This window comes from Cimex lectularius, unplaced genomic scaffold (genome assembly GCF_000648675.2).
Source record: "Cimex lectularius strain Harlan isolate CLEC.00 unplaced genomic scaffold, Clec_2.1 scaffold101, whole genome shotgun sequence".
NCBI classification, from domain to species: Eukaryota; Metazoa; Arthropoda; class Insecta; order Hemiptera; family Cimicidae; genus Cimex; species Cimex lectularius.
The window spans coordinates 154,324-175,289 of NW_019392806.1; the positions used below are offsets into that span (position 1 = coordinate 154,324).

Here is a 20,966-nt window from a genome sequence, read left to right on the forward strand (position 1 = left end):
TTAAAAGAAAAAAACACCAATGAGATTAAAAAATTATATGCTCAACTCAGGTAAAATAATAAAATTTGTTTTAAATATTTATTTGTTTTTGTTTCACATATTATTTTATTTTAGTTCTAATTGATGTAAAACAGTGTCACAAAGATCATAAACAGCTTTATAATTTTTAAAATTACAAATCCAATTAGATCAACAGAAACATTTCAATATTGTAATATATTTATTATAAAAGCAAAGAACGTAACAAGTTTTTGAGAAAATTTTATTCTTACTTCAATAAGACTAGATTTCATTTTTTAAAAGTTATCTTAATAAATAATGCATTAATAAAACTCATTCATTCTCACATAAAATTAATCTTACAAAAAAGAAACAAGAGATCTATTGTATCCACACTTTTCTTTGAGGAGAATAAAAGTTTGCCTTAATATTATATTAATAACAATCATCAATACATATTTCAAACAGAAGTTTGGTAGAGTGACTTAGAATTTGATATATTGGTAAATTTCAAAATATTATTTCCATGGCAATTCTTGTATGAATTGTATTTATAATTAATGACTAAGTCATTTGATTTTAATTTTACACATCCAAGTCTTCCTTCTGTAAAGGATGTTTTAGACAACCATTTCGCTGATTTTGTTATAATAATTGAATTGAAATTTTAATGTTGGAACTCACAATCATACTATCATAAACAAGGTTAACAACAAGTTTGCCTGAGATTGAATAGTAATAACATTTCTTAGTTAATTAAATTAAAAATTATATTGACATTAATGCTCTAATTTATCATGCAAATATATCTTTAATATAAAGAATTTGAGCAATTTAAACAAACAGTAGGAGAAAAAAATGAAATAAAAATCCCCAAAATAAAATTAATTTTTTTTCAGATCTGACCAGTCTTTTAGAATTTACCACCACAAAAAATTTATGAGATTTTTTAGTTCAAGCTAGGAATTCTCAAAACAAAAATGTATATCAAGAAGTTAACCAAATCAGTTCAGAGAGGTATTCTTCATTATTTAACCTGAAATTCTCAAGTTCGCTTATTGCAGTCTGTAGCTGATGAATCTTTGGTAATCTATCAGGATTGAGTATGACGTCCACAATTGGAGAGCTGGAAATGGAAACTCATTTATCAAATAACAAATTATTACATTCACAATTTTGCACAAAAACTGCAAAAACATACTTAAGGATATCCATGATAAACTCTTTGAGATGTTGTGGCAGGGTATAAATTGTATTAAGAAATGCTGGCTTATCAAACATACAATCCTTACTATCCAACCTGTCAAATAATTTATTGCATTATCTAATTATCTAAGTTATCTAGGTTATAATAAGTTACTATTGTATATAAAAACAAAGGATAAGGCAAGGGGACCCCCACCTGAGTTACCACTTTATGATAATGTTGAGGAGTTCTGTCTCGAGAGGGATGTTTCGCACTCTTATGAAGTGGAGCCTAAAGCATGCAAATTGGGAGCTTTTTCTGTGACAGTGTCGGCACTCGAGTTAACAGAGAATGTTGACACCAATCTCTGCATTTTTGAGATGGAGATCAACTGTGCTGCAGGCAGATCTATCCCCAGGACCAATGGGTCTACTTGTAGACCCCAGGTTCATTGGAGTAACAATGCCTGCAGCCAGGCGGCACACACGGAGAAGAAGCGGGCATTCAGAAGACATCCAACGGAGGAAAGCCTTGTAAACTTTAAAGTAAAAAGGGCTAGGGAGAGGCATACCTTGTCCCAAGCCAAAAACAATAGCCTGTTGAAGTATATGTCCGAAATGACTTACCATACTTCCACCAGGGAAGTGTAGAACAAGGTCAGAGCCCTCTATGTCCAATCCAAACCTCCACCTGCCAATCAAGGGAGTGTGATGGAAGCTTTGAAGATCATGAAAGAACTGGCACGGCACTTCACAGCAGTGTCTTGTTCCAAGGCATATTCCAAAAGCTTCTGGCAAAGGAAAACCGAGTGAAACGTAGATTGATTTCAGCGATGGCACCAGTGAAGTGTACAACACACTGCTGACAATGGGAGAGTTCAAGTCCACATTGAGGTGTACCCGGAATTCAAGCCCCAGGTGACAGTATTTCAAATGAGATGCTTCACCACCTCCCCCAGGGTGGTAAGCATCATTTGTTGACCTTGGTCAACAACATATGGGATTCAGGCTCATACCCTGTTGGCAAGAGGCACTCATCATACCTGTCCTTAAAGAGAGTAGGAACACAATCTGGCTACAAGTTATAGACCGATTTGACAACCTGTTTGAGTAAGGTCGTGGAGTCCTTGGTGAATAGTCAACTGACCTAGCACCTGAGACAAAGGGATTTTATAGCCTGTATCAAGCAGAATTCTGTAGGCATCGCCCCATGGTGGCCTATCTTCTCGTGACCTTCACAACACATTCTTGAATAGAGAACGTGTTCTGGCTACATTCTAAGACCTTGAGAAAGCGTACACGATACCGTTGATGGTGTGTCCCCCAGAGATAAGGAGTATGCTCTTTGTCGACAACCTCTGCTTCTACCATTCAGGTAAGGATCTGGTGGAGGTCGGCGGTAGGATGCAGTCAGCGATAAACTGGGAGAGCCGAATAAACTGGGTTTACTTTCTCCTCATCAAAAACGGTGTGGGTCCACTTTTGCAGATCGAGGAGGGCCCATAGCTCCCTCAACTCTGCCTGAGCAGTACATGGAAACAGTGCAGTCCTTCGGCCTCTTGTTTGAAGAAAAGTTGAGATGGCAGGCACCTGGCACATATTGACTCCGTTGAGGTTCATGACAGGAGCACTGTTGAAATTTGTTGGTCACTTTAGGTGGGGAGTGGACAGGGAGACTGAGTTAAAAATGTTTGACATGCTGCTTTGTTCGAGGAGCTTCTATGAGTTATGGCTTTCTCCTTGGCCTGGAAAATGTACCTGAGAAAGCTTGATAGACTACTAGACGAGACTCAGAGCGATCTCAGGAACGTTCAGGACCAGCTCTTTCGCCAGGGTGTGCTGCGAGCTGCAGTCCTCCCAAACTTTGGAGAAAGCAGCTTATCTTCGGTTATGCATCTGGGTTCTTGGCCTTCTTCTTGGCCAGGGCACCACTCTTGCTCGGACATGTGCAGGACATCGTATGCCGTACATGTAATATACTACATCTATGCTATATGAGACAGGTTCTATGTAACCTTCTCATTGTGCTCTTGTTAGAGAAATTTGCCAACCTGGTGCGCCTCCAAAAAACGGTGGTTGTTGTCTGGCCTGGAGGTAACAAGCATGCAGACAAGGTGGCGAAAGCCGCCCTACACTGAGTGGACATCCCACTCCAGACCAGATCATCACAATCAGGCCCTATGATGCTAAGCTTGCAGTGAAAAACATGATATAAGAAAGATGGCAGCATCAGTGGGCGGGGTCGTCCAAGATGACCTGGAGACCATTAATTGTACAGTGTCATTCCTTGGCTCCACACAGAGAGAATGAAAAAATGCCATCCATTACGAGAATTGTGCTTGGCTATATGAGAATTGTTTGAGCATGGCAGCAAGTATTTGAGTCCTCTTTTTGGAAAGAGGGTATTTTTGTATACAGTACTGATATCTGTATTATTTTGTGTCCTCTTGTGTGAGAATGAATGTATTTATTGACATGAATGTGTAGTGTAAGAGGGCCAATGGTGGGAATATTGATAACCCCATCGACCATCCATTAATTAGTTATATAATGTGAGTGATGGAGGAATATCAAGTACTCCACCACCAAGGGAATGATATGTAAATAGGAAAGAAAGTATTTAAGAGTGAGTGAAAGTATGAATGGGTTCGGATCAGAGACTGATTAAAGTTTTTTAAGTCTAGTCAGAAACGAACTTACCTTACAATGAAAAAACGATTATAACGATTGTTTTCTGACATCAATAAATCGAGAGCACTTTTCAGAGCACAAAAGTATACATCGTCCCTTGGAGTGGGTTTATTGTATTCAAACGTCTTCTTACTCAGGATAGCTTCTTCTATTATTTTCGAGCATGGCGAGTTTACCAATAAAATCTTGACGTTTGGATCTATTAGGTACTTAACTGCCCAAAGTGGCCCAGTTGAATGTACATCATTCCAATTTCTATTATCCCAAATATCATACACCTATAAAAATATATTTATATAAAAGTATTGTTGTATAACACCTTTTGTAGTAATTCAAAAATTGCTAAACCTGGGCAATTAAGGTTTCTTGAAGAATAGACCTGAACACCTTCATCACATCCATAAAGGCCTTGCAGTCCCTTGGATACAGTAACATGATCTTTTGAGGGATGATTACTGACACTGTCTTTTTCCTTGCAGGTGCAAATGATATATACTGGTTGTAAATCACTTTTCGATAAGCCTTATAATACAACAACATCAAAAGCGCCAAAATGATAAACACAACCACTGCTGTCACAGTTACCGTGATCCAAGGGTTGTCATTCGAAGATGTAACAAGCTGGTTGTTTTCAGCAATTGCTATTAAATGAGGGGGGTAATAAAACTAATTCTTGGTCTTGTTTTAGATGAACTTACAATATGGAAAATACCAACTGCATAGGGTATGGTTTGACCACAATTTCCTTGAAACGCACCGCTGGTCCACCAATTCTACATTGATGCAATAATTTCCTTGTGTTATATTATTAAACTCGCAATCTAGTGCATTTTCATTCCAGTAACACAAACACCCAATGTTCTAAAAGAAATTTATATCAAGAAATAAAAATTATATATATGTTGAATATACTAAAACATTTTGTAATTTTGTAAAAATATTTACTCACTTTATCATATTCGTTAGAGCAGCACTCACTGTCTTCATCTCTACCCTACATGAAAATAAAATGAACTAAATTTTTTAATATATTTATATTTTTAACAAGGGCATTTCCACTACGAGGTTATATATACCCTCGAGGTGTGGGTGTTTTTGGAAGAAATTTTGACATTTGAAGTATGTCAGATTTGAACCCGGGACCTTTTCCTCACAGTGATGAGGACCATGTCAACGCCTAAACCATTGCAACCATGGATGCCCCTACCAAAGATTTGTTTAAAACAAATTATTTAATGTTATTACTTTTCATAATTTTTAAAATTTGTAGCACTTATTAGGCTAATATTTGAGATGATTATCCCTCAATGCCACAGGTACGTCATGTGGGATATTTCATAGCTAGTTTGAGCACTATTAGTTTTGCACTATTTCCAAGTCACCAATTGTGTTGTCCCTGAAGCTTCTGCTCTATTTTCATAAAATTTTGTCATATCTTAAAACTTAATGAGTCTATGAGACACACTATTTGTGACACTCGACATTCAAAGTATGCGTCCACCAGACTCCCCTGTTGCTCAAAATTTTGTCAAAATCTACCTTTTGTATTTTCTTGGGTTAGGGAGTTTTCATTATCTCTTTAGAATTTAAGGAAAGTTCTATTAAAACCACATTACGTTTTGATGATGATGATGATTGTCTTCAAAGCTTCAGATCATGCACAGCTAATAAAAATGTCTCAATCAGTTGATCTCCTTCAATGTTGTATAAATACTCATCTATATGTCTATGTTTCCTTCTTGTTAAATAAAGAATTGTGTGATTCATCACCACCCAACATTATTAACACACCAGCAACATTATTTAAATACATTTTGAATGTTAAAAAATGAGTAAACATAATAATTGGGGTTGAGTTAAGTAAACCACGTTTGAGTGCACCTGAAATGCAATGGCTCAGACCAAGACGAGATTAATTTTAATAAGTTTTTACTTAGTGGTCAAACAAAGATGTTAAGTGCCTAATATGAACAAACGAAATGCTAATAATGGATAAAAATTAACAATTACTATGGTAGTCAAGTCCCAAACAGGGCAATGATAAGTGCAACAAGTTTAAAATTTTTATGAGAAAATTTAGATGTCTTACTGTTGTGCAGCACGCTTTGTTGTTGCCGGAGCCTACACAATCTTCAGACATTTTTTCTCCTGAGCTGAGCCTGATAATTGTCTCTGGAAACTCTCCAATCGGTACATCAAAGCGAAATTTCATCAAGAGCAACAATCTGTAAAAGAAGATTCCCTTTTTGGCATATACATTAATTTTTTCTTTGTCATTAATAAAAAGCAAAAGAAAACATTAAAGAAATTTTTAAAAAAATGGACGAAAAAGTTAATAAAAATTTAAGTAAGTAGAAGAGTCAAGATGGGAACAAATATATTTCTTATTTTAACAAAAATCTTAAATTGCTAATAAACAACTGAACGTAACCCAAAAAGATTAATCATAATGTACAATATTAAAAGTAGAATCTAGTTATTACAAACAATTTTATTAATAATAAATAATGTATCACATATAAGAAATACATATTATAAATAAATTGGAAGAAGATTTTGATTGAAGATTTGAAAGAAACAAAAAAAATGTAATTTTTTATATTAAAGTATGAATAAGGGTTTGCATGCTTTCCATTTGTTAAAATGCAAAACTTTGTATTAAACAATAATCTTAAATATCTTATAATTAAAGAAATGAATAGGAAAATTGAGTCTGAGCCTCTGGTAATCAGAAAGTCAAATTAACAAATATTATGTAAAATAATAATGAACTCTCATGATAATTGTTTACGGTGTTACCAAATTTTTCAAATTTGAATTACCTTTTCAAAAATGAAAATTACAAATAAAAATATAACGAACTTGAGCATATTGAGAAATAAAGATAATACAAAAACTTTAAAATAATGTGCACAGTGTAACCTTTTTGAATCACTTTTTTTTTGCAATAAAAGCTATTTCATATTGATACTTCATGGCCAAAAATGCCAGGATAAAAATACTTGATAACAATTTTTTTATTGCAAGATTTTTTTTCTTATCAATGAAGATTTTAATTTGGACAAAAAGCAGTTATTTAATGTTTCAACAATCTAGATGAGATTTAATGCCTTTAAATACTCAAAATAGGCTTTAAATGTAACCTAGAAATTTTAAAACTGAAACCGAAATTCCAGTTGTTGAATTTGAAACAATCAACAATTGATATATTGTGATTTATCGTATACTGATTTCATAATTGGTGATTTAGTAATTTCACATGGAATGCTTACAGCACTTAAGTGTAGTGTGTTTTTTAAAAGAAGCACCCAGCACCAGAAGTGACAAGAAAACCTATTTCCAAAACCTCTGCAATACCAACACAACCACCACCACTTAAAAAACTATTTTACTTCTTTTCTGAAAACAAAACAGGTATTAGTCTATTTCTAGCTTTAAGTTCAATAGAATTAGAGACTATTTTTATACAATTAATGGTAATGTATAAAACACTTTTTCTTCCTTTTTCCATTTCCTTCTTTTTAACCAAAGATTGAAACATCACAAGGTATAAAAAATAGCCTTAAGGTACCTTCAAATATTGGCTAATTAAAACCAACCTACACCACACAACACTTTTAGTATAAATATTATCAAATGAAATTGCATAAAATAACTAATTATTATTATAAATTTTAATGAATACACAAAAATAATCTAAACACAAATTCAAACAATTCTATCTACAGTTAAAAAGAAAAAAGGTCAAAACAAAAAGCATTTTTTACTAATTTCTTAATTTAAAAATTACCATGTTCTCCTTCCCAACCAAGCGATAAATTTATTAAATCTTTGAAGAGCCAACAAAGCAGTTTTACCTTTGGTCATCGTATACATTTGTCACTGAAACGTTACTCAATGCAAGTGGCATAGGTTTGTAAGCAGTTTTCAGCCGAATAGGCTCGACAATGCAATAATCTAAATTTGTCGTTAATTCGTTTACAGGCTTTACATCCATCCTGTAACATCCCGTGAACAAATGGTTTATAACCAACTCCAGATGCTGCAACAAAACGTTTATTTTAAAACAATAAATTGATTGTGTGAATTAGAAAAGATTATTAGTTTTTCATCGGTGTATATTTTAACATTTTTCTACAAGGGTTATCTACCTCATGTTTTAAATAGATGTACAAGTCAATCCTATTATTTCCCATAGTTTCTCTAGTCTATAAATTATTTAATAATAACTTTATAAAGAAGTTTATCATAAGGTTCAGTTTTCAGTCATAAAAAAATTAATTAAAGTGTACCCAATGAAAATCATAATTTTGTTTATTTTTTATAGATTACAGTGTTTGTACAAGCAACTGCAAATATACTATCTGTTGTTTTACTACGAAAATTTCATTTTGGCAAGAGGATGAATATCTGATTATTTTTTATAAGCTTAAAAGAGACAATTTTTACATGGACAATTACTACAATAAAATGATTGTAACAGTATTATCTCTTCTTTGTTAAAAAAACATTTGGATGTAATGCATATATGTTTAAACTGCAAGAAGAGTTATAATTAGTATTTTATACGAAATCAGTGATTTATGTTTGTTTATATACTTATAATTAATTCTTCACCCTTGAGGCAAAACAGCATAAGTCAAATTTTGGTCAAATAAGATAACAGAATATTCTAGTAAGTCTTTAGGCCTGGCAAACTGTGTATAAATAATTAAGTCAAGAAGCAAACCGTTTCTTTTGAGCACAATGACCTTTTTTTTAGAACTATTTTAGACATCTTGAAAATTTATGTCAAATTTCGATAATTCCACTTGTAAACTAATAAAAACTCATACATTGAAACACAATGAGCCCTACGTAAGTCCTAATGAATATTTGTCTAGGTGCAGCAAAGAGATATGTTTGTTTTACCTACTTCTATTAGCATTTGCTGCATTACTAATAAAACTTAAATGACATCTCTTTTTACCCGCCTAGCAAATTGAAGGTTGATTAACATGTCTAGCTACTCCTGCTGTTAGATTTCTAAAAGCTTGCCCATAAATGCATAAATTTATGCTAAAAATTAGATAAGTGACTATATATGACATACCAGTGACAAAAGGTCAAAATATAATTAAATAAATTTAAAAAAAAACTCTTCTAAGACCTCTACTTTACTCCACAAGACGAATTAATTTATTTAGCTCTTTGAGTAAAATATTTGAAAAAAATAAAACTAAAAATAATTGAATCTGTACAATTAATAATAATATTTTAAAATATGTTATTATTATTTTACAGTGAAAATTTACAAATGTGTAATAACAATGATAAATGTGATTCTTTTTTAGGTATATTTATAAGCAACATACTTTTAAACTGTTTTCTTACTTTACATATTGTTTAATACGTAAGTATTTTTTCCTTTGTTTTCTTAGTTTTGCTTTTATACTTTTATATTTTATATATTGTATATTTCTATATTTAAACATTTGTGTAAATTGGATTTATTCTGTAAAATATATTATTGCTAATATCAAAATACCAAGGTCCACTTGGAAGTAATTGCTTGATTATGTAATGAAAGAAAATGATTTTGTGAAATAGGAAATGTACTCAATAAGCGACCCTCAACAATTCATTACACCATCTCCCAGTGTACGGAGCTTGGTAATGCTGAAAACAGACCGCGTGCATTTAGGCTGGCTAGAAATATTAAACACCATCCAAAAGTGTGTCGTTCTCAAAGAAGTGACCACCGACCCATCAAAAAGTGCCACCGAAATTGGAGGCATTCTGTATCAGGATTATAATATTTTGGGTTACACCCTATCAGTATCAAATATAATTTTAAAAAATTAGGCATGTGATGCAATCTCAGAAAGAAGCTCTATACTCTCCTGCTAAGAAGTAATGCTATTCCTCCAAAATGTTCAACTTTTTTTTTCATTGTATTCTTAAGTATTGAAAAACATAATAAAATCAACGTACAAAAGTGTGTTGACACAGTGATGGAGGGTGTTTTAATTAATAAAAACATGTTTAGAATCATTTATTTAATTGTATTAATTTTTACCCTTAAGCCTGCATTATTTAACTTGAAATGCAGTGGTATGAATTTAAATATGTGATTCATTATCCATTAATTTAATATTCCACTGTAAAAAAATTATAATTAAAAAAAAACATATGTTTGTAAAATCCACTTTCTTTTCAGATATCTTTGTGAATAATTATCACAAATTTTTGCTAGTTAAATTTAACATAGCACCTTATTTTATTAAAAGAACACATACAAATAAGAGCAATTCATAATTAAGTTACAAATAATGATACAAAGGCTTTCAAAATTATTTTAAAAAATTAGTCCTAGGTTAAAAACTTTAAAAAATATAGTAACTTACTGGGGCCATTCAGGATGAAAAACATCAATGCTCAATATCAATGTTAATATCAAAACAGTAGATATGACATTTCTTCTTAGCAGGGCGGTATATAAGCACTTTTAATGCTAATTTAAATTTAAAACACACAATTTCAAAATTAGTCTTGCTCAAAAGCTTTATGTTAAGTTTTCTAATTTTGAGTTTTATGTTTAAAACTGAACTGACAAATAGACAATGATTCGAGTTGGGAGAGTATGGCAATTCAATTTTTGGAAAAGACAGTTCTTCTCACAGAAGAGAAGTACTTCCGTAGATAATTGTAAAAAATAAAATGTTTAATATCTGCAAAAAAGTTGAGAATCAGGCCAAGGTTCATCAGGCCTTAATTAATTGAATGTTATTAATTGGTCAAGCGGACCATGAAAAATATTGAATTTAATGGAGTTCACATGAACTTTTTTTTTTAAAGAAGATTGAGGTGACAAAAAACTAGTACTATTGGTAACAAAATAAATTAATAAAAAATAGGGGTGGACCTACAGATGACTGCGATAAAAACGAGGTAAGTGTCAGTAAATAAACAAATTAAAATTTTAATGTTTTCTCTCTGTATGTACATTGTTTAATTTCTATGAATACTGTTACATGTTATATGTGTTATATGTTTTTGTTGTTGATTAAATTTTATAATTGCAAGATATTGCATTATTAATCAATTTAGCCCATTATTATTATTATTTAAAAGGTTTTTTGTTGTGTGTATATCATAAGACTAAAGCCAATTGAAAGAATTATAAAATAGAATGGAACAGCAATTTTTTTCTGTATAACATTATTTATTCCTGCACCAGCAATTTTCGCCCTGCCTGGTGACTGCAAAAAATATTTCATATTTTCAATAAAAATTATTAGCTTTCATATAACCAATTATTTATCAACTGTAGAAAATGAAATTATTAATAGTAATTATCGCACAATAGTCATAGTTATTACTCATAAATCAAATTTATGAGAAAATATTTCTTAATACAAACACACAAAAAAGTTATGTAGTTTTATAATTATATTAAATGAAACAAATTTATTTTAATACAGACCCTAAACAAGATGATAAATTCATGAGTTTTATACAAAATTATTTATTTATAATTTGAAAAAAAATTCATGAAAACACAGGAAAATATTTATCGAAGGTTAAATAACAATGAAGCATTTAGCATTCCGATTTTGTTAGTTTATTTGGGAAGCTTTTCACTTATATTTGAAATCATCTTCAGCCTTATCCTAATGTTATAATGTACATCTAATGAATTGAATGAAATAATTACATTCAAGGAAAGGAAAGTAATATAAACCAGCTAACATGAAGATGTACTCTGTTTTTGTTATTATCATAACAAATACAGCCAGATAATAAGATAGAATAACAAAAATGGAGTACATACTCATAAACTGGTTTATATTACATATTTTCTTTTCATTAAATTAATTATTTCATTCAATTCATTAGATATAAATTGTAAGATTAAAATAAGGGTGAAGATGCTTACAATGTAAGTTAAAAGCTTCCCAAATAACCAGATCAACTGTTGGAACTAAAGGCTTCATTGCTATTCAACCTTTGATGATGGAGTTCCACCAAAAAAGTACACAACAAACCTTGAAAAAATCGAAAATCATTTAGTGATAGAATAGATTTAACTAGGGGCGTCGGTGGCCGCAAGGTTTAGTCTTTGATACGGCGCTCATCACTGTAAGGTAAAGGTCCCGGGTTCGAATCCAGCGGCCCTGCATTCGAACCCGACATACTTACAAATGGGCTTTTTTTCAAAAACACCGGCACCCTGAGGGTTTATATGACCTCTGCTGTTGCGAACCCTCGTTAAAAAAAAAAAAAAATAAATAAAAAAAAAAAATAAAAAATAAAAAAAAATAAAAAAATAGATTTAACTAATAGTCGGTGGCTGAGTGAGTGATTAGTCATTTATATAGCAATTTTTGTATTTGTCATGTTATGGTTTTTTGGAGTTAAATTCGTGTATCGTCTTTGGAATTTTCAGTAAAAGTATTATTTTTTAGCTGAAATAATTAGTTCACTACACTTAACACAAGGAATATTAATAGTTTCTACATGCAAATTAGTGAATAAATTCCACGATTTAGGTTAAATAATTGCACAAAAGAATATTTCATACTAACTCGACTTTTTAAACTAATCCACTCACTTTGTTTTTATCTTTGTCTTCACATTCATCAAAGGGCTGTCCCATCAGCCAGTGGCTCGAGTGTTCCGAAACATTACCAGTGAAATTGCACTCATTCTCACTCACTGTCATAACTATTTCATAGTAGGTGAAACAGCACTCTTTTGGAGCAAGAGGTAACTGGAATTTCACAGCCCCTGCCGTACTGTTTACAATAGTCCAGTTCAATTTATCCTTACACCACTTGTAACAGTCTGTGCGATTGTTAGCACAATCTAAAAACAAAATTGTGTTGTAAATGAATGTTTCTTAAATTAAGTTTTAATATACCTTGAGAGTTCAACGGTTCTTCATAGCAAAAAGAGGACGCTGGCTGTAATATTTAAAATTACATTAAAAAATTTTAATTAAAGAAGATAAATTTGGCTTTATTTTCTCACCGTTTGAAGCTTATTGCATTTTGATAAGTTATTGGTTTTTAACGAAGCACCACAATTAATGCTAAATATCACTAGCATACATACTAAATAATTGAATATCATATTTACAAAAATATATATTATTATGTACAAAAAAATTAAGAAAATGTCATGTTTTGGTTAAATTGTTTTCTAAGGTCTATTAGAACCTATTTCTTGAATTAATGACATGTGTGCTCTGAAGCAAAACATTCCTGCAGTCATAGTTAAGCTTTAAATAATTCACAGACAAACACAACACTAACATTTTCTGTTTCTAAGAAAGAATAGGATTTTCCATCTACAAACACAATTGGAACAAAAAGTGACAAACAAACAAAATATCACAAACTTAACTAAACGAGCAGACCGAGTTAACTGAGAGATAGCTGTTCCATTCCTTCAACAACCTTGAACCTTCCCCACTCTTGAACAACTAGTTTATGGACAGTGGGAATTTCCTTTCTCATAAATGTGTCCTTTTGCTAAATAAATTTAAAAAAAAATTCAATTTGCAAAGTTTTATTTTGATTTTATACTAATTAATCAAGGTTAAAAGTTATTACCTTCCTCACTCTCGATAATATCGTCAATTTTCATCTAGAATAACAACTAGTGCGAGTATTAGTTGAGAAAAGGATGAAGAGTTTATTTATAAACAACATTGAAAAACCAAAAGACCTTGTATAATCATAAACATCAAAACAAATTATATTAGAGGCTACCAAATTATTTCCTTTACACCTCTGTAAAATTGTTTTTAAATAATGATACTGTAAATAATTAACGCATATATTAATTGTCCTTTGCTTAACAATATTAACAAATAAAATCTTGGTAGGTAATTTTTTCGTTAAAGAAGTTTAGACCACTTTAGAATAATGAAAAATTTAATCCTACTAACAATTAAAAACTGGAACAATAGGAAAATATTTGATTATACATTTGAATATCGACATTTGACTATACAAAAACAAAACAGATGCATCACGTTCAAAGTGGTTTTTATTGAATTCTGACTGAAACAGTTAGTTTTATAAGAAAACAGCAACATCATTTATACTATTTTTTTAGCAGTATCTACGATGAATAGTAAATTATTTTAAAAAATTATCAAAATCTAGTCAAATGGATATTCAGAGGTATTGTTTTTAAGCCACTGATTAAGTAAATTTAAAGTTAAAGTTAAATATTTGAATGATTTCATAGCCCCGTATATTTTTCTGTTAATATGATTTATTTATTGCTTGGAAATTAATTTAAAAATAAAATTGGACATTTTTATATACAACAAGTTTATTTATGAGCAAGTATGTAAAAGGGCTACCATTTGCAATTATGTACATTTTTCTGTTTTCTTTTCTAATTCTTTAATGTTAGCTACACATTTTCTTATTTTATCAACTAACACTTCAGCAATTGCCATTGAGGATGTGGCTCCTGGGGATGGTGCGTTTCTACAATGCAAGATCCTCGGATTCTGTTTGTCTCCACCTTCGAAGACAAAATCTTCGACCAGTTCACCATTGGGTGAAAGAGCCTGTGCTCTAACGCCAGTTGGTCCGCTGTAGGAATAAAGTTGAAAAGGTGCTTTGTTTTTAATAAACTTACATATTTAAATTAAATCATTAAACCTTGTCACATCGTATACACTAAGTGATGGGACATATCTCTGCAACTCCTTCACTTGAATGATTTTAAATAATGACTTCATGGTTTCTTTGATACCGTAGGAAAAGTTGCTGTATATGAGCTTATGCAGTCCTCTGTAACTGAGTGAATCCAGAAGTTCAGTAGGAGAAAAGGATAAATACCTGGAAAATTATTGCTTAAAAAAATTCATTTTTTTTTTTTTAATTATAATCATACCCGTATCCTTCTCGGCTATACGCCAAAATGGCATTTGGTCCAAGCCAAATACTACCATCCATCCTGGGTGTAAAATGGACCCCAAGAAAAGGAAATTTTGGGTCAGGCACCTGAAACAAACAATTTGAAATGAAAAACTAATTTCTTGTAACTGAAATATTAATTTACAATTAAAATTAATAAACTGCAATTATTAATTAATTGTGATATGAATTTCAAAAAACGTTACATAATTAACCAAAAGAACAAGTAGCTAAAACCATAGTAGAACTAGTGTTCTACGAATTGCTGTGTTGGTCTGACAGACATATTTCAGTGTTGGGTCTGGGTGATTTTTCAAAAATTACCAAAATGGTCAGAAATGACCAAATTATAAGTTCCATAGCAGAGATCATATCAACTCCTGCAGTCCTGTTTTAGAAAAAAAATGTACTTTGGTTCAAATTCAGGACTGCCGAGATTCAAACTCAGGACACTAAGAGTAATCAGTTGCTGTGTTAACACTCTAAATATATAACATACATAAATATATAACATAAATATAAGCATAAATCATGTCAATCAATATGAAAATTTGTTAAATAAAAAGTATAATGTAATTCCCATAATAATGGGCTTAATGCCCACCATCGCTTTACAATATTTTTTAAATTATTCTCAAATAAAAGGCCAAGGATTTGAACCTATAATCATTAGTGAGGCAATTACAAGAATTTGACACCTGAATGACAAGGTAAAGTTACTAAGTTTATGGGAAAATGTCTGATCCCTCGTCCATGATATCCAATGTTGGGCATTAACTTTATTTTATTTTACTTTTTGTTCAATGATTAAAGAAAAAAGGTTCAACATGATAAAAATTTGATCTTTCTAGTTACTACCTATTCAAAAAATAATAAAATATATTAAGAAAAAACCTACAGGATATATATTTCCCCTAACGAGATTTTCCTTTGTTGGTTTTAATATAAGGTATTCACCCCTAAATGGGATTATTGCTGGATCTGACTTCCCTCCAGTCAAAACTGCCAGCTTGTCAGCATACAGCCCAGCACAGCACAAGACAAATGCTGCCTTTACAAACTAAAAAAAAAAAAAAAAAAAAATGAATACTTAAAACCACGTTAGGTTTCTAATCAGCATACTTGTCCACATTCTGAAATTACTCGTATAGGGTGAGGATCTTGTTCAGTAAGCTTCGGTTCCATTTGGAAATCAGTTACTTTAAAGTTGAGAATTACCTCTCCTCGGGATGCTTTGAAGTCATCAGCAAAGCTATTTGTAACCACACCATAATCAACAATACCCGTATAAGGAGAATATATAGCTTTAAGCCCCTGAAAATATTTTCTTTTATAAATTTTATGATGTTAACTTTATTTTTTCATTTACTCACTCTAGCATTTGGTTCGTATTTTTTTATTTTATCACCTTCAATCATACTCAGATCTGGGACTTGGTTGTCCATCCCTCTTTGAAACAGAGAATCAAGCCTTTCAAGTTCATTGCAATCAGTGGCAACGATCAATTTGCCAACTCTTTTGTAAGGGATGTTCTTTCTATCAAGATATTTGTACAGCAGGTCCATCCCTCTGTTGCAGAGTCTTGCCTTGACTGAACCGGGCTTGTAGTAGATTCCAGCATGTATGACACCGCTGTTATGACCTGTTTGATGCTGTGCGAGGGCATTTTCTTTTTCAACCAATGTCACCGAAAGTTCTGGATGCTGTCTCTTTAATTCCCTAGCAGTGGCAACTCCGACAATTCCTCCTCCTACTATCACGACATCACTACAGCTCAGGGGTCTAAATTAAAATAAAATATAAATTTAACATTTGATTTATTAAATTGGATCTTCCTATTAGGTTTTCCTACAAGTATTAAGATACACGAAAAACAATTTCATTCCACCATTGTTAGTATCTACTAGCTACTAAGGACTCTAAGGACTAAAAAGTTTTATATCATAAAATTGCTTTAGAACCCTTGAAAACAGTTATCCAACATAATAAACATTATTTATTCTACAGTATTTATTTAATTTTTAGTTTACACTAGGTATTATTTTTATTAGCACACTATGGACTAATGTATGAAAGAGCTATAGGTGGCCCTCAGAGAATCCGACCTCTACAAGAAGGGACATCCTCATCCGATTAAGAATAGGCGATATGAGGTACTTTTGGGCCAAAGCCCATGTATGTGACCAGCATGTAGAGAAAGGTTGCTTGATGTGTCTCAATCCTATTAGGTTTTCCTACAAGTATTAAGATACACGAAAAACAATTTCATTCCACCATTGTTAGTATCTACTAGCTACTAAGGACTCTAAGGACTAAAAAGTTTTATATCATAAAATTGAAGAATGTCATTCCTTGGCTCCAACATGTAGGCATGTCACCAAATATGATTGTGCTTAAGAATGTCAGCGATTGCTTGGGTCTTTTGTTCTAATTTTTAGAGGAAACAGAACTCTTTTACTGTATGTAGTAAATGTGTAGTGTGAGAGAGAGCCAATGGCTGAATATTGAGTACTCCATCGACTCTCAATTAGATTAGTTATACAATATGTATAGAAGGCCTGATATACAGGCTCATGTCTGTACACATGTATGTTGTGTTTGAACAGTTTGAACTTATAAGGAATTAATTAATTCAACAGTATGTAGGAATACTAAATAATTTAAGTGTTTATAATTCTTTAAATAATTTATTATTTTCTATATTAAGAATTTAAAACTTGCGTACAAGAGATATAGTACATATCCTAGTACACTTCCTTGAGAAACTCCACTAATAAACATAAGAATATAAGCACTATATATTTCCATAATTTATAGTGCAGTAATCCTTACTTCAAATAAATAAATCAATAAACTCAGAAAAAAGCAAAACATGGTGATTTCCTAAGAAGTCTTTCTGGTTCAGCCTGATTAAAAAATTTTGTAAAATATTTCAAGGTTTAGAAATTATACTGTCTAAGATGTACTGAATTTGTTTGCCATGTAGCATTGTGTTGATGAAATTACCATATTTCCTAAAAATGTTCTCTTCATTTAACTTTTTTTTAAAGAAAACAATCTACCTGACATAAACTTGTCTTATATAAGAAAGGTGACCTTCATTTATAATGATGTACCTAAAAATTCAATTGGTCGGGAGCTGTCTTTTAAGCGATTAACTTAAATTCACTGTTATGTTAATACTCTAAACATTACATTCCCTATCACCTGTAAACTAGATATATACGCTGGTTTCTTTGGCTGAGCTGTGGGTCATACAGAATAATCTTCCCTTAATCCTGTAATCCAGGAAATCCTTCTATCCCTAGGGGAAGTTCGAGCAGATTATATCATTCCAATTAATATGGATAATGGAATGGCACTGACCTTGCTGAAGACATTTGGATTGACAGAGTTCCTGAGGAAGATTTCCTGCCCTCTCATATATTATAAATAAGATCTGGTAAAACTGGCAAAACAAATAGAGTGAAGTTGAAGCTTGCAAGAATCCCAGGGAAATTAAGTGAGAGACTGGTCCCCCGCTGTTCAAACCATAAGGAGAAAACTGTCTTGGCATGCCTGATAGTAGGATATTGTAGTCTTACGCATGGATTCCTCATGGTGGAGGAATTTCCTCAGATTGGCTAAAATTGTTGCGATCAAGCACATAATGTTTTCCTCCTCAGAAGAGGAACACATATGGTATTTCTGGTAGTTTGGGTCAAATAATGTCTGATGACAGTAACACAGCCTTTTCTCTAGAGGGTACAGGGTAGCACAGACATGCACCTCCCTTGTATGCTGTCTATGATATTTTTATTTGATATGTCAATTGCTTAATCAAGTTTGGTTGAATACATGAAACTGTTCTCTGCTTTACGGCCCTCTTGCGTCTGCAAGTTTCAATCAAGACCACTCATTATTTTATTCAAGGCAGATTATGACCAATAGAGGTTGCAAACTAAGCGTACTCTGCACAGATAGTTGAGCACTTTGAAATAAAGGTAACTGAATTAACTGTGCATGTCCCTTCTATAATTCCTCATTTCAGTTATAACTATTGAAAGAGTACTTTCCAGTACCATTTCTACATAATCAATGGCCAAAGTTAAGTGAACTAACAAACTTCAGTGCATTTTGTAAAATATTGTTATAGTAGTCTGAATGCCTACAATTGACTCGTTAACTTAGATATATATGTAGGCATTGAAGATGATTGAACCATAGGTTTCGTCTACTCACTGGCATCAACAAAAGATGCTATAATTATTGCCATTATTTAACTTTTTTCAGAATTTTGTAGATAAGAACTTCATTTTGGTTATGATAAGCAACTAATTCAAATGACTAGATAACAGACAAACACAATGATAAGAACAAACGGCCTTAAACTTACTTGCGGTAAGTAGAAAAAAAGGCACTTCGATCAGAGGTTCGACTCTTGACGATTCCAAAGAATCGTTGAGTGGCGGTTCTTCCTAGCATAACTTAAAAAAAATGTACTTGTTTGTTGAAAACGGTCGCCCTTTACATATCCATTTGCTCGATTTGGTGTTTGAGTGTGTGTCTATGTAATGTCAATGTTCAGGTGTAGTTTAATTAAATTAACAGCCAAGGTTGTTAGTGATAATTGATAACTGATAAGAAGTTTATTGCGTTGAATAGAAAACAATTTTATTTAGGAAATTGCGTCGTTGAAAATCATATTTTTAAGATTACAGTTCTTGTTTTTTTATTGATAGTTGTGAAATTAGCCAGTTCACATGAAACTTTGTTAAACAAGAAACAATTTATTTTACATTGTTTTTACCTTAAGTTTTTCTTATCTCTATTATCATTACATTGAAACCTCTAAAGTGGTTATAAGTCATTTTCGCAGTATTTTCAAATATGAACTTAAATAAAGACTTTTTTTAGTATTTTAAAGTTTATTTATGCAAGTTAGTCCAGAATAAACGGAGGAGGGAATAATTATTTCATAAATTTTAGGTAAATTAGGTCGCATTGAAGATGTTTTGTATTCTAGGTCGTTTGGTAACCAAGGATGAAAAAGGACTTACACTTAATTTTTAATATTTTTTATCGCCTGTAGTGCAAATAGGTACCGTCTGTAGTGCATGATGAAAATTATTTTCATGCATTCACGTCGAATGTTTATGTTTTAAAGCATTGAAACGTTCACTTGTTCAACTATTATTAAAGTTAAATTATTGTAAAATATGTTAATAAAACGTCTACTTTTCTATTTGTCTCTTTCTCACTTTGCACTCTGTCTTTCTCTTTCACTCTCTCATAATCTCTAGTATGAAACATGATCCTAGATTCTGGATTTATCTCTACACAGTTATGTTTAATTTCATGAATATCTGAAGTTGTTTATTTTAAATGATTATATAATTTTCCTGTCAAATTTAATTGACTATCCAAATAATTTTTTTAGGAATAATAAATCAACTCTGGTCTTTGCATTGCTTAATTTTATTTTCAAATAAAACAAATATCATAAAGTAGTTACTGGAGTATTGTATGATAAATAGAAACCTTTTGATCACTATAGAAAAATTAACTAATTAATTTAAAAAATGGATAACTTGGTATTAGAGGTACAGCCCTTGATTGGTCATATCTTTTCAATTCAACAAAATCAGTTAAATTAAACTTACTGCCACTTTTAATGGACGAAATAAGAAATACATCGCCTAGCCTACTTTTTGATCATGGAGTGCCATAGGGTTCCATCTTAGGCCATATACTATTTCTATCTTTTGACAATGTACCTCACCTATCTAACCGTACATCACTATTTGCTGATGATACTGATGATTTGTTGTTCTGTGGATCCTAATGATTTATTAAAATAAATTAAACTTGTCTATAGTGAAATGAAAACAAGGTCTAACTCTCAGTACTCATAGGATCTCTATCATGTTTTTGTATACCAAAGAAACATTGTACAAAACTAGATGGTTGATTGCTAGATAACATATTTATTAAATTTAGTGAATGGGAATGCCATACTTATTTTGGTTTCACATTAAATAATAAACTTACTTAGGACCATCAAGACTAATTTTGTGTCTGCATTAACTCAGTGCCATCGTAGTATGGCTTTGAGATTGAAATTAGAGACTTGGAAAAAAAAAATTAATGGGCAGATAACAAATAAGGGGCATCAGTTTTAATAAGAGA

The 20,966-nt window shown here is 31.7% G+C and overlaps 1 protein-coding gene across 6 annotated transcripts; it reads right to left on the reverse strand.

The window, feature by feature from the left end:
• Positions 1-262: 262 nt before the first annotated feature.
• Positions 263-19,443, reverse strand: LOC106667700 (L-2-hydroxyglutarate dehydrogenase, mitochondrial). Of its 6 annotated transcripts, XM_014395809.2 has the most exons (12): positions 13,473-14,145; positions 12,889-13,391; positions 12,779-12,821; positions 12,470-12,723; positions 7,734-7,918; positions 5,966-6,101; positions 4,826-4,870; positions 4,575-4,737; positions 4,225-4,517; positions 3,886-4,154; positions 1,202-1,300; positions 263-1,126 (listed from the first exon to the last, which is right to left on the reverse strand). In XM_014395809.2, exons 2-12 carry the CDS (start codon positions 12,988-12,990, stop codon positions 988-990), a joined length of 1,728 nt encoding a protein of 575 aa, XP_014251295.1. In that variant the 5' UTR covers positions 12,991-13,391; positions 13,473-14,145; the 3' UTR covers positions 263-987. The 6 variants fall into 6 exon arrangements, with proteins under 6 accessions (XP_014251295.1, XP_014251297.1, XP_014251299.1 ...); XM_014395810.2 differs by lacking the exons at positions 263-1,126; positions 1,202-1,300; positions 3,886-4,154; ... (3 more) ...; positions 5,966-6,101; positions 7,734-7,918 and adding exons at positions 14,541-14,720; positions 14,776-14,885; positions 15,697-15,858; ... (1 more) ...; positions 16,172-16,580; positions 19,174-19,443 and having other exon boundaries at positions 12,672-12,723; positions 13,473-14,471; XM_014395811.2 differs by lacking the exons at positions 12,470-12,723; positions 12,779-12,821; positions 12,889-13,391; positions 13,473-14,145 and adding an exon at positions 7,149-7,275 and having other exon boundaries at positions 264-1,126; positions 7,667-7,828.
• Positions 19,444-20,966: the final 1,523 nt, after the last annotated feature.

Coding starts and splice junctions, on each gene's coding strand:
- LOC106667700 (XM_014395809.2), bottom strand. CDS start 12,990: ATGATATTCAATTATTTAGTATGTATGCTAGTGATATTTAGCATTAAT. Junction 4,738..4,825: donor GCTCTAACGAATATGATAAA/GTGAGTAAATAT, acceptor AATTTCTTTTAG/AACATTGGGTGTTTGTGTTA. Junction 4,518..4,574: donor CAGTTGGTATTTTCCATATT/GTAAGTTCATCT, acceptor CTCATTTAATAG/CAATTGCTGAAAACAACCAG.